This window comes from Pan troglodytes, chromosome 19, assembly GCF_028858775.2.
Source record: "Pan troglodytes isolate AG18354 chromosome 19, NHGRI_mPanTro3-v2.0_pri, whole genome shotgun sequence".
Taxonomy (NCBI): Eukaryota; Metazoa; Chordata; class Mammalia; order Primates; family Hominidae; genus Pan; species Pan troglodytes.
The window spans coordinates 23,716,490-23,731,410 of NC_072417.2; the positions used below are offsets into that span (position 1 = coordinate 23,716,490).

Sequence of the window (14,921 nt, forward strand, 5' to 3'; positions counted from 1 at the left end):
CAGCAACATAGTGAGACCCGTTGTGGTGCATGCCTGTAGTACCACCTACTTGGGAGGAGTATTGCTTGAGTGTGGAAGGTTGAGGCTGCTATGAGCAGTGATCGTGCCACCACACTCCAACCTAGGCAACACAGAGAGCCCCTGTCTCAAAAAAAAAATTGTTTTAGGGACAGTGTCACACTCTTGCCCAGACTGGTCTCAAACTCCTGGGGTCCAGTGATCCTCCTGCCTCAGCCTCCCTTGTAGGTGGGACTACACAGCACCTGGCCCTTGTGTTGTTCTTGTAACAGTTGCTCAATGCAGAAAACTTGGAAACCACAGAACAGCACCAGGGGGTGGAGAATGAACATGGAATGATGGGGACCTCTGTCCCATTTAAGTCAAACAACATCCATACTTTGGTTCCATGGACTAATCATTTATTTGCACTCATAAAAACTGGCTTGCTTTGAAAAGCTTCCTCCAAAAGCTGTATTGTGGTACTTTTGACTCTGGGACAAGAGGAAGAAGTTGGGGGATTCGGGCAGTTGGTGGCTGGGCCCTCAGAGACTGTATGTGGTGACCACTGTTTAAGACACCATTCATCACTTGGGGACGGAGGGAGCACATAGATGGACCCCAGGCTCATGGATGTTCCTCCTTCCGCAGTCATTTACTAAAATACCTGTTCAAGGAATATAGTTCCAGTCTCAGCCTAGTTGAGACAACCACAGGCACTTAAATAAGTACCAAGGAAGCCTCTGCAGAGATAGTGCTATTGGAACTGAGTCCTGAGGGCCAGATCAGCCTTGACCAGGCCAAAAAATGTGGAAGAGTATTCCAGGCGGTAGGAATAACGCATGCAAACACCTGAAAGCAAAGAGGAGCTGGTCACATCCAGCAACTGGTGACTTGTTTACTAAGGCTGGAGATGAACCTTGGAAGGAAGAAGGGAAGTCAGGAGGCCAGATAATTTGGCAGAGGCTAGAGGCTCTGTTCTACTGAGTTGTTTTTTCATTTGTTTTGTTTTGTTTTTTGAGACAGAGTTTTGCTCTTGTCACCCAGGCTGGAATGCAATAGTGTGGTCTTGGCTCACTGCAACCTCCGCCTCCCGGGTTCAAGCAATTCTCCTGCCTCAGCCTCCTAAGTAGCTGGGACTACAGGTATGCGCCACCATGCCTGCTTGGCTTTTTCTTTTTTTTTTTAAGACGGAGTCCCGCTCTGTTGCCCAGGCTGGAGTACAGCGGCGCGATCTTGGCTCATTGCAACCTCCACCTCCCAGGTTCAAGTGATTCTCCTGCCTCACCCTCCTGAGTAGCTGAGATTACAGGCATCCGCCACTATGCCCGGCTAATTTTTGTATTTTTAGTAGAGACAGGGTTTCACCATGTTGGCCAGGCTGGTCTAGAACTCCTGACCTCGTGATCCGCCCACCTCGGCCTCCCAAAGTGCTGGGATTACAGGCATGAACCACTGCGCCTGGCCTAATTTTTTGTATTTTTAGTAGAGACAGGGTTTTACCATGTTGGTCAGGTTGGTCTCGAACTCCTGACCTCAGGTGATCCTCCCGCCTCAGTCTCCCAAAGTGCTGGGATTACAGGTGTAAGCCACTGCACCCAGCTTGTTTTAAAGAGTTTTGATTTTAGTGTGAGAGGAGCCACTGGAGGGCATGATCAGAGTTTGACTCCCAAAGACCATTCCAGCACCAATTCAGGGCATGGGTCTCAAGACCTCCCTTGGAGTGACAAAGGCAGGGCAGGCAAGCCAGTGCACGCAGAGACAGAGTTTGTCCCTCTTTAGGAGGCTGAACAGGTATAAGGGTGGCAGGAGAGGGAGGTGGTGGGCCACTAGAATCACTGGTTCTTGGCATGGGACCTGGATGGATAGAGGGGCCATCCACTTAAACACAGGAGGAGAAGGGAGGTGAAGGCCGAGTCTGGGAACAGGCCGAGTCTGCAGCCCTTCCTGCTGGAGAGAGGGTCTGAAGCTCAGGTCTGGCTAGAGGTCAGTAGGTGTCTCAAGAAGCCCATGGAGGAGTGAGGTGGACCAGGACAGCACGTGGAGTACAGAAAAGAGGGGCAGGCAACCAGGCGCAGTGGCTCATGCCTGTAATCCCAACACTTTGGGAGGCCAAGGCGGGTGGATCACCTGAGGTCAGTGCGAGACCAGCCTGGCCAACATGGTGAGACCCTGTCTCTACTAAAAATACAAAATCAGCCAGGTGTGGTGACTCATGCCTGTAGTCCCAGCTACTCGGAAGTTTGGGGCACAAGAATCGCTTGAACCTAGGTGGTAGAAGTTGCAGTGAGCCGAGATAGCGCCACTGCACTCCAGCCTGGGCAACAGAGTGAGACTAGGTCTCAAAAAGAAAAGAAAAGAGGGCCAGGAACTGGTCCTCTGCAGTTGGAGGCGGGGACAGGTGGGAGGGGCAGAACACACCATGGGACAGCCTGACATGGGGTTCACTGGATGCACCCCTCCACACGCAGCAGCAGGTAGTCCCTGAGGAGCGGGGGCAGTGGCAGCCGGGTGGCACCCTGCCGGCAGCGGCTTCCCAACTGAGCGCGCACAGCTAGTCGGGCCAGGTGCTGCAGCCGCCTTGGCTGGTTCACCATGCACAGGGCCGAGCTGTAGAAGGCTTCGTGCTCCTAGGCCAGGAGTGAAAGAAGGTCAGATGACCCTTGCCCTACCATCTGGGGGCAACCCAGCGGTGGGGGTCCTGGGATTTTGCAGCATGCACCCACCTGGGTGTTTCATGTGTCTCAAAGGACTCAGATTCAGAACCATAGAGGCCCTGCAGTGATAATGCGGGCTGGGGCTCCACTTCAGGGAAGGGTCTCCACTATGTCTGTACCACTCCCACCCCAGAGAGCCTAGCACAGTGCCCACCAAGTTAAGAGATGCCAGATAAATGTCTGTGCTGATGCAAGTGAGGGAGGCAGGAGAGGTGTGTGGAGTTAGGGGTCAGCCTGGGGTACCGGGGGAGGGGGTACCCTGAAACCCAGGGGTGCCACTCTACCCATCCTCTCTACCCAGGGGCCCTCCTGCTGCTCCCTCCATGAGGCTGGTCCTGAAGGAATAGGCCTGTGGCTCGTCCCTCCTCCCCATCTCGGCCCTGAGGCAGACATACCTTCCACAGCTCTGGGAGCACCGCCTCCACCCAGGTCTCACAGGATGGGACACAAGGATAGGCATTAAGCAGGACTTCCAGGGCCCGAGGGAAGTTGGCGCAGTGTTTCAGCATCTAGGGGTCAAAAGAGGGTCTTGGGCACATGCCTCCCCCACCCGAGGGCAGACCCAAGTCTTGCCTCACCCACATGGCCAATCCTAGCCTAATCTGGGGGGCTAAGGTCTGAGTCTCTCTTCCCTTTTTTGTGCCTCTGTCTACCCCACCCTCAAGTATGCTCCAACCTTTTGGCCCCAGTTTTCCTCTGGGGCTCTTCCCTCCCTTGGACTCTCTCTCCCAGAATCCTCTCTCCCCCTCCCAAGCTGGGGACAGCCCCCTGGCCGCTGAGGGCAGGCTTTCAGTCTCTTGGACCCTCTGTCTTCCCCAGAAGCGGAGCAGTTCCAGCCGCGGGCTCCCCCACACAGGAGCCTCCTATGTCAGGGCCTCCCAGCGCACCTCAGGGCGCACTGGCTGCGCCCCGTAGTCCAGCAGTGCGGCGAAAAGGACTTCAGGCTCCCAGTTGGGGGCGTCCTGGACGGCCTGCAGCGCACAATCCATGGGCGTGTGGCCAGCCCCATTGGGGACCTCAGCGCGGGCCCCGTAACGCAGCAGCAGCTCGGCCAGGCCCCCGCAGCCGTTGGCACAAGCGTTGTGCAGCGGCGTGTGGCGCTTGCGCCCGGCCGCCCGGGCATCAGCTCCAGCCTCCAGGAGCCGGCGCGCCGCAGCCTGGTGTCGCCTGCAGCTACCTGGGCCTTCGGCCCCAGCGCACGCCGCGTTCAGCGCAGTCTCGCCCTGGCTGGTGCGCAGGCCCACGTCGGCGCCATGCTCCAGGTACAGAGCCACATGTTGCTCCAGGCCGCGCGCCGCCGCCACGTGCAGGGGCGTCTCCTGACTCTCGCCTGCTGCCAGGTTCACCGTCGCTCCTGCTTCCAGCAGCAACTTGGCGCACCTGGGGACAAGAGAGCAAGGTCCCGAGGAAAATCCTGAAGGCTTGGGACCCCTTCAGCTTGCTGTGACACTCCCTTGCCTTTCCACCCCTCTCACCTTGAGGTCCTACCTGGTGTCCTCCATGAGAATCACACAAGCCCCGCTACAGACAACAGAATTGGAAGGTCCTGAGAGCTACCAGAAGCATCTTCAGTTTTCATATGAAAAACTTAAGCCCAGGAGTGATTTGTGCAGCCAAGGACACACAGCAAGTTAGTGGCTGCACCAGAAATAGCACTCACTGCCTCAGACAGTCCCTCCCACAGTCTACTCTGTCTCCACCCCAAGGTCTGGTTCTGAATCATTCAGTTGTCAGTTGTCTCCTTTTTTTTTTTTTGGAGACAGGGTCTCTCTCTCTGTGGCCCAGGCTGAAGTGCAGTGGTGTGATTACAGCTCATGTAGCCTGGACCTCCCAAGCTCAAGCAATCCTCCTGCCTCTGCCTCCCAAGTAGCTGGGACCACAGGTGGGCAGCACCACACCTGGCTAATTAAAAAAAATTTTTTTTTTATAGAGACAGGGTCTTACCATTTGCCCCAGCTGGTCTCAAACCCCTGGGCTCAAGCAAGCCTCCTGCCTTGGCCTCCCAAAGTGCTGGGATTACAGGTGTGAGCCACCACACCCGGCCTTATCTCCTAACATTTTGATAGCACAAAATTTTGAAAACCCACTTCTGTGTACGTTATGAAGCATAGAAAATTAAACAGTATGCACCAAAAAAATAAATAAATACAAGTTATAATATTTTCTTTCTGCCCCCACACTTAAAAGACCACTCTTCTAAACCAGGCCACAATCATTCAAGCAAAGGCAGGCACTTGGGGCCATTCTCCTCCACTTTCCCCTAGGGAAAACAAACAAAACCAAAGGAAAAACAACAACAAAAACAAAAACAGGTTTTAAAGAGTGCATGTTTCCCAGTTCCAGGGAAAATTATAGGCCAGAACACTGTTGTGGCAAACATGCATCCTTACATACTGCAGGGTAAACCAAACATGCAACAAACTAAATTAATAATGATGAAACCAAACTAACAGTAACTTATAATTAAAAAGCCAGAACGGCAGCTGCTGGAAACAGGAGCAGATCCACCATCCTCGATGAAACTCTGATAACCAAATACCCTTTCCCAAAATGGCCAAAATTCTTGCTCACATATTCCAGGTAGGTTCTTTGCTCTGTAGCCAAGATGTGAGTAGCAGCCAGTCTTCCATAAGCTACTGAATTATCTCCTTGGTAAATTCTAATTGTGGGGCTAATTTTTGTTTCCAAATACTAATTTTTTTTTTTTTTTTTTTTTTTAGATGGAGTCTCATTCTGTTGCCCAGGCTGGAGTGCAGTGGTGCGATCTCTGCTCACTGCAAGTTCCGCCTCCCGGGTTCCTGCCATTCTCCTGCCTCAGCCTCCCAAGTAGCTGGGACTACAGGCGCCCATCACCATGCCCGGCTAATTTTTTTGTATTTTTTTAGTAGAGATGGGGTTTCACTGTGTTAGCCAGGATGGTCTCGATCTCCTGACCTCGTGATCCACCCACCTCGGCCTCCCAAAGTGCTGGGATTACAGGTGTGAGCCACCATGCCCAATCTTTTTTTTTTTTTTGAGGCAGAGTCTTGCTCTGTCGCCCAGGCTGGAGTGCAGTGGCTCCATCTTGGCTCACTGCAGTCTCTGCCTCCTGGGTTCAAGCAATTCTTCTGCCTCAGCCTCCTGAGTAGCTGGGACTGCAGGCGTGCGCTGCCATGCCTGGCTAATTTTTGTATTTTTAGTAGAGACAGGGTTTCACCATGTTGGCCAGGATGATCTTGATCTCCTGACCTCGTGATCTGCCTGCCTCAGCCTCCCAAAGTGCTGGGATTACAGGTGTTAGTCACCACGCCCGGCTTCCAAATACTAAATTTAACTAACACTCCAAAGCTCGCTCAGTAGGGTTCCAGTAAGTGGGGATTGTCATCTTACTTAGAAAGATGAAGTCTGTTGGAAGGCACACCACAGGCCTGTAAGAACCCAAGAAAGGGCTGGCAAATGTGGACCACTTCTTGGACTTCATCTAGATCTAGTGGGGAGAGGTCCTCAGCTTGTGGGCAGTGGAGAGTCTTCCAGGAGCCCTTGAATCCTTACCTGTCACCCTGTCTGTTGACCTGATTGTGAAAGTGCAAATACCCTCATGCAGGGACTCCAAGAAACTGCCAACCTTAAAAAAAGTGGGAGGGTTGGTGTATTGGTTCATGCCTATAATCCCAACACTTTGGGAGGCTGGGGCGGGAGGACTGCCTGAGCTCAGGAGTCGGAGACCAGCCTGGGCCACATAGAGAGTCTATGTCTCTACTAAAAATAATACTTTTTAAAAAATAGCCAGTTGGGCCGGGCGCGGTGGCTCACGCCTGTAATCCCAGCACTTTGGGAGGCCGAGGCAGGTGGATCACGAGGTCAGGAGATCAAGACCATCCTGGCTAACACGGTGAAACCCCATCTCTACTGAAAATACAGAAAAAAAAAAATTAGCCGGGCGTGTTGGCGGGAGCCTGTAGTCCCAGTTACTCGGGAGGCTCAGGCAGGAGAATGGCGGGAACCCGGGAGGCGGAGCTTGCAGTGAGCCGAGATCGGGCCACTACACTCCAGCCTGGGAGACAGAGCGAGACTCCGTCTCAAAAAAAAAAAAAAATAGCCAGGTGTGGTAGCACTGGCCTGTGATTCCGGATACCCTGGAAGCTGAGGCAGGAGGATCACTTGAGCCCAGGAGATCGAGGCTGCAAGTAAGTCATGATTGTGCCACTGCACTCCAGCCTGGGCAACAGAGTGAGACCCTGTCTCCAAAAAAAAAAATCTAGCCCTGTGTTTCCTAACATCGGTGTGAGGCACCCCCATACCTCTCTTCCCACTTTTTTTTAAGACAGGGTCCTGCCCTGTTGTCCAGGTTGGAGTACAGTGGCAGCATGATCATAGCTCACTGAAGCCTAGACCTCTTGGGCTCAAGTGCTTTTCCTGAGTAGCTGGGACTACAATGCACACCACCATGACCGGCTAATTTTATTTTTTGTAGAGACAGGGTCTCACTATGTTTCCCAGTCTGGTCTTGAACTTCTGAGCTCAAAAGATCATCCTGCCTCAGCCTCCCGAGTAGCTAGGACTAGAGGCTCATGCCACCATACCCGGCTAATTTTTATTTTTAGTAGAGACAAAAACCTCACTTACGTTGCCCAAACTATTCTCAAACTCCTGGACTCAAGCAATCCTGCCTCCGCCTCCAAAAGTGTTGGGATTACAGGTGTGAGCCACTGCATCTGGCCCATAGATCTTTTTTTTTTTTTTGAGATGGAGTCTCAACTGTTGCAGGGGCTAGTGTGTAGTGGCACAATCTCGGCTCACTGCAACCTCTGCATCCCGGGTTCAAGCGATTCTCCTGCCTCAGCCTCCCGAGTAGCTAGGATTACAGGCGCCAGCCACCATGCCCAGCCTGGCTAATTTTTTGTATTTTTAATAGAGACAGGGTTTCACTATGTTGGCCAGGCTGGTCTTGAACTCCTGAACTCGTGATCCACCCGCCTCGGCCTCCCAAAGTGCTGGGATTACAGGCGTGAGCCATGGCGCCCGGCTGCTTTTTTTTTTTTTTTTTTTTTAAGACAGTCTCGCTGGAGTGCAGTGGCAGAATCTCGGCTCACTGCAACCTCTGCCTCCCGGGTTCAAGCGATTCTTGTGCCTCGACCTACTAGTAGCTGGAATTACAGGTGTGAGCCACCACACCTGGCCAGATCTTTCTTAATACCTCAAAACAACTAGGAATTTGGGCTGGGCATGGTGGCTCACGCCTGTAATCCCAGCACTTTGGGAGGCCAAGGTGGGTGGATCACTTGAGGACAGGAGTTCAAGACCAGCCTGGCCAACATGGCAAAACCCCATCTCCACTAGAAATGCAAAACCTAGCCAGGTGTGGTGGCACACACCTGTAATTCCAGCTACTTGGGAGGCTGAGGCAGGAGAATCATTTGAACCCAGGAGGCGGAGGTTGCAGTGAGCTGAGACCACGCCACTGCACTACAGCCTGGGCAACAGAGCAAGACTTCGTCTCAAAAAACAAAAAAAAACAGCTAGGTTTGGCTACAAAGGATTCACAGGGAATTGGAGACTGCAGTTGGAACAGAGTTTTCCCAAAAAGCAACAGGGCTTCTGCCTCCTGGGCTTAGCAGATGTGACCTTGGACAAGTTACTAAGCCTTTCTGAGCTTCATTTTTCTCATCTGTAGGATGAGGTGTCTCCAGGTTATTGTGAAGATGTGTATATGCGGTGCTTTATGAACCACAAAGCTGCATGTGGTTGTCAGGTTCCTTCTTCTGGCCTTGTGAGCTGGAGACACACACACACATTTCTCCCCAAACTGTCTCAGCCCCCAGGCACCTACTGCAAGGACTCGGGGATCGTGCAGAGGTGCAAAGGAGTCGTGCCCTCCTCAGTCAGCACATTAGCCTTGGCTCCGAAGGTCAGCAGCAGCCGCACACAGTCAAACTGGGCCCGGGCACAGGCCTCATGCAAGGCAGCGCGACCCCCGACACGGGCATCCAGCTCAGCTCCCTGCCGGATCAGGTGTCGAGCACAGTCTGTGTAGCCTCGGGCTGTAGCGATGGCGAGGGGTGCCGTCTGCTTGGTCTTGGGGGTCAGCACCCAGAACCCTAGGGAGAGCAAATAGTTTTGGGAGGTGGTGTATAAGACAGGGCAGGGCAAGGAGTGGGGATGCTGGTTCCAGCTGACAGCTGACACTGGCCTTCCCTCTGCATGGTTTGCTGAGCACAAACACTGCCAGGCTGTACCTGTGGAAAGGGGCTTATTCAAGTCCTGAAGTGGAAGAATAAATTGGAACAGCCTTTTAATACAGCTTATCAATCTGTAACAAAACATAGTATGTGTCATAAAAAAATTAATTGCTGTATAAAACCACAGGGGCCAACTAAGTAGAGTGACTCCCATTAAGGAAATCTCAGTGTCTTTGAATGGCCAGTAGTGTCAAAGGCTTGTTCACCTTGGGGCCTGGGGTGGTGGCTCACACCTGTAATCCTAGCACTTTGGGAGGCCAAGGCGGGATGATCACTTGACCTCAGGAGTTCGAGATGAGCCTGGGCAACATAGTGAGACCTTGTCTCTCTTTTTTTTTTTTTTTTTTTTTAGGCAGGGTCTCGCTCTGTCCCCCAGGCTGGAATGCAGTGGCGCTATCTTGGCTCACTGCAAGCTCCGCCTCCTGGGTTTAAGTGATTCTTCTGCCTCAGCTGCTGAGTAGCTGGGATTACAGGTGCGCACCACCATGCCCGGCTAATTTTTCTATTTTTAGTAGAGATGGGGTTTTACCATGTTGGTCAGGCTGGTCTCAAACTTATGACTTCGTGATCCGCCTGCCTTGGCCTCCCAAAGTGCTGGGATTACAGGCGTGAGCCACTGCCCGGTCAACTTTTAATTCTTAAAAGACATACAGACTGCTAACCCTGCCTCATCTCTGTTAGGAGGGAGCTAGGATAGGTGGTGGAAAGGGCTGCTATAGTCTGTGGTCTGCAGGGAAGGAGGGGCCTAGACTCTCCCCCTTCCCCACCCACTCCCCTTCTTTCTCCCTCCTCTTCTGCCCTCTTCTGGTGCCCCCTACCCTGTTCAGCCGACCAGGCCAGCTGGTTGCTCACAGTCTCCACAATCATGTTGGCGGCCTCTTCATCTTGGAACAGGGCTTGGACCTGCTGCAGGTTGCCGGAGAAGAGGGCATGGTGGACAGCTGGGTCTCGGCAGGAATGGTGAGGCCTAGTGAGTCGGGCCCGGGGACTTGACGGGCACCTGCGGCTCCGGCACTGCTGGGCAGCCGCCCGCCGCCGGTCCTCCCATTCTAGCCACTCCTGCTGCAGGCGGAGAGAGCGCAGCGTGGAGGAGGTGAAGGGGAAGGTCTCTCTTGCCATGGATGGGGCCCAGGGGTTTGGGCAGTGGCACCTGGGCAGAGCCAGGTTCCCTCGACCCGACTACCTCCCTTGCTCTGAGGAGCCACCCTGCCCCCGCCACCGTGAGCCAGAGAAAGCAGCAGCTGAGGCTATAAATAGGTCCTTTGCTGCTCTGGTAAACATGGTTTGCTCAGAGTCATGATCCTGGTGCTGAGAAGCTGCTGGCCCAACCCCCAGCCCAGGGTGAGGGCCAGCCCCTGCCCCTGCCGATACCCTTTGGTTGGTCAGCAGGCCCTCAGCTGAGGCCACCCCCGAACCCCAGCATCTGCATCCACCTTCATCTCTAGAGCGAGCATCTTGGGTTAGCAAGGTCCAGGGTGCGCGAAAAGGTCAGTCATGGAGATGGGCGGGGCTGGGAGGAAGACAGGGTGCCTCCAGCCTCTCTGATGTTGGCTGGAGGGCAGGAGCCACCACTGGCCCACGTGGAGGAGAGAGGGCTGACCTCAGCACAGGAGGTAAGGGGAGGTCAAGGCAGAGTTACTGAGAAGGTGAGCAGCTCTTCCCAGCATCTGCAGTAACAGCAATAACTCTGTACATATGCACAGAGTTTCACGGTGTTTAAATCACATTCATATCCACCTTCACCCAGGGGACCATACTTCCCAGCCCACCCAATAATTAGTAAACTTGGTTTGGACAATAAATGAAATTATCACAGTTGAATGCCCCTGAGATGGGTGGTCTTATCTCTGTTTTACAGATGAGGAATTTAAGGCTTAACAAAGTAATCTACTGGCTCAAGGTCACATTTTGTGAGAGGCAGAGCCAGGACCCCACATAGATGGTGTGCTTTGGGCCAAGAATGGTGGCTCATGCCTGTAATCCTAGCACTTTGGGAGGCCAAGACAGGAGGATTGCTTGAGCCTAGGAGTTTGAGACAATCCTGGGCAACACAGTGAGACCTATATCTTTTTTTTTTTTTTTTTTTTTTTTGAGACAGAGTCTCACCCTGTCTCCCATGCTGGAGTGCAATGGCACGATCTTGGCTCACTGCAACCTCCGCCTCCCGGGCTCAAACGATTCTCTTGCCTCAGCCTCCTGAGTAGCTGGGATTATAGGCACCCGCCACCATGCCCAGCTAAATTTTGTATTTTTAGTAGAGATTTAATTTAGGGTTTCACCATGTTGGCCAGGCTGGTCTCGAACTCCTGACCTCGTGGTCTGCCCGCCTCGGCCTCCCAAAGTGCTAGGATTATAGGCGTAAGCCACCACCCCCTGCCTCTCCATCTCTTAAAAAAAGAAGAAAAAAAAAAAAAAGATGGTGCACTTTTTGGCTTCAGCTGCTGCAGCCACCTGGCAGCCTCCCCCATTCTCCAAGCAGGACAGACTAGTCTGTAGAAACTGCCTTCAATCATCCTTTTTTTTTTTTTTCTCATGGTGTCACCCAGTCTGGAGTGCAGTAGGGTGATCTTGGCTCACTGAAACCTCCGTTTCCTGGGGTTCAAGCGATTCTCCTGCCTTAGCCGCCTGAGTAGCTGGGATTATAGGTGCATGCCACCATGCCCAGCTGATTTTTGTATTTTTATTTTTATTTTATTTTTTTTTTTGAGATGGAGTCTCGCTCTGTCACCCAGGCTGGAGTGCAGTGGCGCGACCTCGGCTCACTGCAAGCTCCGCTTCCCAGGTTCACGCCATTCTCCTGCCTCAGCCTCCCGAGTAGCTGGGACCACAGGCGCCTGCCACCACGCCTGGCTAATCTTTTGTATTTTTAGTGAGACAAGGTTTCGCCGTATTAGCCAAGAATAGGATGGTTTCGATCTCCTGACCTCATGATCCGCCCGCCTCGGCCTCCCAAAGTGCTGGGATCACAGGAGTGAGCCACCGCGCCCGGCCGATTTTTGTATTTTTGGTAGTCGGTTTCGCCATGTTGGCCAGGCTGGTCTGAAACTCCTGACTTCAGGAGATCTGCCCGCCTCGGCCTCCCAAAGTGTTGGTATTACAGGCGTGAGCCACAGCTCCCGGCCCCTTCAATCATCCTTGATTTATTTTTTTAACCCAGCTGCTAAGGAGGCTCACATGGCCGGCCTGAGGAGAGCCTACGGGTTGAGCTGGAAACTCTGGGAATGGACCTAAGATGTTTAAGCCACAGACCTGTTCACTCTTAGGAGAAAGCAGCTGTGCTTCCAGGAGCCTCTAGGGGGAGGAATGAAGCCGTGAAACCACACAAGCTGGTGTGCCTGCCAAGCTGGGGAAGGGGAGGGCTCAAAAGCTCTGCTCACCCTGAGCTCACTCAGTGCACAGCGGCCTGCAGGCAGGGCTGGTCTGTCCCCTCTGCATCTGGGGCTCCTCCTGGCCCTTCTCCCGCTGCCTGTCCTGCCTCCTGGCCCTGCAGCAGCACCTTGCCCAGTGATCTTTTATTTCTTCCTCTCCCTAGGCCCTTCCCACAAGCAAGTTCTAGCTCCTGTTCTTACATTTTCAGGGACTGTCTCAAGTTCAGCCCCTCGATGTAATGCCTTAAACCTGGATCAACTCAGCCTTTCACCTGGTGTTTCTTCCTCTGGCCATATCCCTTCTGCTCCGCTGCCGCAATGATCTGTCTAAAATGGTTAATTCCCTTGCTTAAAAACTTCTGCTGCCTTCCAATACCTGTCCTTTCATTTTTTTAAAATAGGGCTCCAAATCCTGGCCTCAAGCAGTCCTCCCAAGTCAGCCTCCTGAATTGCTGGGATTACAGGTGTGAGCCACTGCACCTGGCCTGCCCTTTTCAACTAAGCCCCCAATTCCTTGGTTTGGCCCCATGCCACTCACGTAGGGTAGGCATCCTCATCACGCATGGCTCCCCACAACCATTCCCTGTCAGGCCATTCCCTTAGCTCAGAATTCCCTCAACACCTTCCTGAGGATCTACCCCTAAGGTCACCTGCTCTGAGAGGTCTCTTCGGCAACCCATTGCCTGACTCTTATAGTTCCAGCCACTGCCCAATCTGCACTCCTGAAGGACTCAGGGGCACGCTGTAAAGCACCTATCTGTGCTGTTGATGTGGGTCTGCCATGCTGGATGTGGGCTCCAGAGCAGGCCCTGGCAGTCAGAGCACTTGGCTCATGGCAGGTGGGCCTCTTATGTGTAGTGCATTGAACGAAGGTCCCTATTCTCTGCCAGAGCAAACACTCATCCATCCACCCGCCTGCCCAAGTGGGTGGCAGCAGCCTGGGCTTTTTCCGGCATTGCCCCTACTCCACTGTTCACCTACTCTCTGCCTGGCTCCAGCCTCTTGGTGGCAGTCCAGGGTGGGGGATCCCAGAGGAGGAATTAGATCATACAAAGCAAAGCCTGGAGGTCCTCAGAGAAAGATGCCTCTATAAATGCAGCCGTGATGAACCCTGTTGGCACCCATTTGGTGTGTTAATTGCCACACCAACGGCCTGGCTGGGCACCCACAGCTGGGTTCCCAGGGTTGAGAATCTGGCAAGGCTGGGTGAGACCAAGAGGGGCCAAGGCAGGTGGGTGTCCCCTTCCTCCCTGAGGCACACAAGAGTCATAGCCTAGCCCCTCCCCTGCCTTCTTGCCACACAGACCTGAAGGAGCTAGGTACCCTAACAGCTTAGTCCCAAGATACCACTGTATTCAGTCCCCTTGTCTGTAGAGTTAGCTTCCTGAGAGCAGAGAAAGGAGGCCTTGACTTCAACCTGGAGGGAACAGGGCCAGGTGATCAGATGCCCAGCCTGCCTTCTGGGAGCTCAGAGCCTGTGGGGTAGTGAAGCACACAAGAAGCCAGGATGTGAGCGTGGGATTGATCAGGACTGAGCAGGGGGACCGGGGCTCATGGGTGTCAAGAATGGAGAATAGGCCCAGGGCAGAGGGGGGCTTTTATTTTTTTAGAGACGAGATCTCCCTATGTTGCCCAGGCTGGTCTCAATCTTCTAGGCTCAAGTGATTCTCTCACCTCAGCCTCCCAAGTGGCTGGGACTACAGGTGCATGCTGCCACTCCCAGCTGTGGGGGTTTAGGTGCAGGAAGATCCCAGTGTAGATGGGGAGTTAGCAGGGAGTGGAAGGTGGGAGAGAAGGAAATGTATGGTAGGTTCAGGTAGAAAAACCCAATGGGAATGTGAAGGGACCAGGGTGCAGGGGAATTAGCCCCTTCTTGCCCTGGCCTTGTGGCACAAAAGCCTCTAGAACAGGGCCCTGCTGTAATCAGCAGGTAAGTGAACATGGAGTTCTCAAGGCACTTACTCACTTCAGCCTTAAGACTGGGATCCAGTGGGGCACTGTGGCTCACACCTGTAATCCCAGCGCTTTGGGAGGCTGAGGTGGGAAGGATCACTTGAGCCCGGGAGTTCAAGACTAGTCTGGAGAACACAGCAAGACTCCATCTCTACAGAAAAATGCTGTTAATTAGCTAGGCGTGGTGACACGCACCAGTAGTCTCTTACTTGGGAGGCTGAGATGGGAGGACTGCTTGAGCCTAGGAGATCGAGGCTGCAGTGAGCCATGATCACACCACTGCACTGCACTCGTTTGGTGACAGAGTGAGACCATGTCTCTAAAACGACGACAACAACAACAACAAAACTGGAATCCATGGGATCAGCCTCTTTGGGAAAAGGAAATTAACGCTTCCCCCCAGAGGAGTGCCAAGCCCATGCCCATGGAAGGCCTCTGTCTCCTAGCTGCTTAGTGCAGGCTGAGGCTAAGGCAGGAGGGGCTGGCAGTCAAACAGGGCTATTTATTATTTTATTTACTTATTCAAGAGACAGCATCTCACCACCTTGCTCAGGCTGGGCTTGAACTCCTGGGCCCAAGGGATCCTCCCACCTCAGCCTCCCAAAGTGCTGGGATTACAGGCATGAGCCTCCACACCTGGCCCAAACTGGGCTCTTTAACCTGCCTCC

At 53.3% G+C, this 14,921-nt stretch overlaps 1 protein-coding gene across 2 annotated transcripts; it reads right to left on the minus strand.

Moving 5' to 3' along the window:
* Nucleotides 1–1,747: 1,747 nt before the first annotated feature.
* Nucleotides 1,748–10,462, minus strand: ASB16 (ankyrin repeat and SOCS box containing 16). Of its 2 annotated transcripts, XM_009432033.5 has the most exons (6): nt 10,366–10,462; nt 9,751–9,994; nt 8,524–8,791; nt 3,602–4,094; nt 3,110–3,223; nt 2,340–2,627 (listed from the first exon to the last, which is right to left on the minus strand). In XM_009432033.5, the coding sequence occupies exons 1-6, from the start codon at nt 10,384–10,386 to the stop codon at nt 2,442–2,444; spliced, it is 1,326 nt and encodes a 441-aa protein (XP_009430308.1). In that variant the 5' UTR covers nt 10,387–10,462; the 3' UTR covers nt 2,340–2,441. The 2 variants fall into 2 exon arrangements, with proteins under 2 accessions (XP_511545.2, XP_009430308.1); XM_511545.8 differs by lacking the exon at nt 10,366–10,462 and having other exon boundaries at nt 1,748–2,627; nt 9,751–10,142.
* Nucleotides 10,463–14,921: the final 4,459 nt, after the last annotated feature.

Coding starts and splice junctions, on each gene's coding strand:
- ASB16 (XM_511545.8), bottom strand. CDS start 10,051: ATGGCAAGAGAGACCTTCCCCTTCACCTCCTCCACGCTGCGCTCTCTC. Junction 4,095..8,523: donor ACGATCCCCGAGTCCTTGCA/GTAGGTGCCTGG, acceptor TCTTGTCCCCAG/GTGCGCCAAGTTGCTGCTGG. Junction 3,224..3,601: donor CGCAGCCAGTGCGCCCTGAG/GTGCGCTGGGAG, acceptor TTTGACCCCTAG/ATGCTGAAACACTGCGCCAA.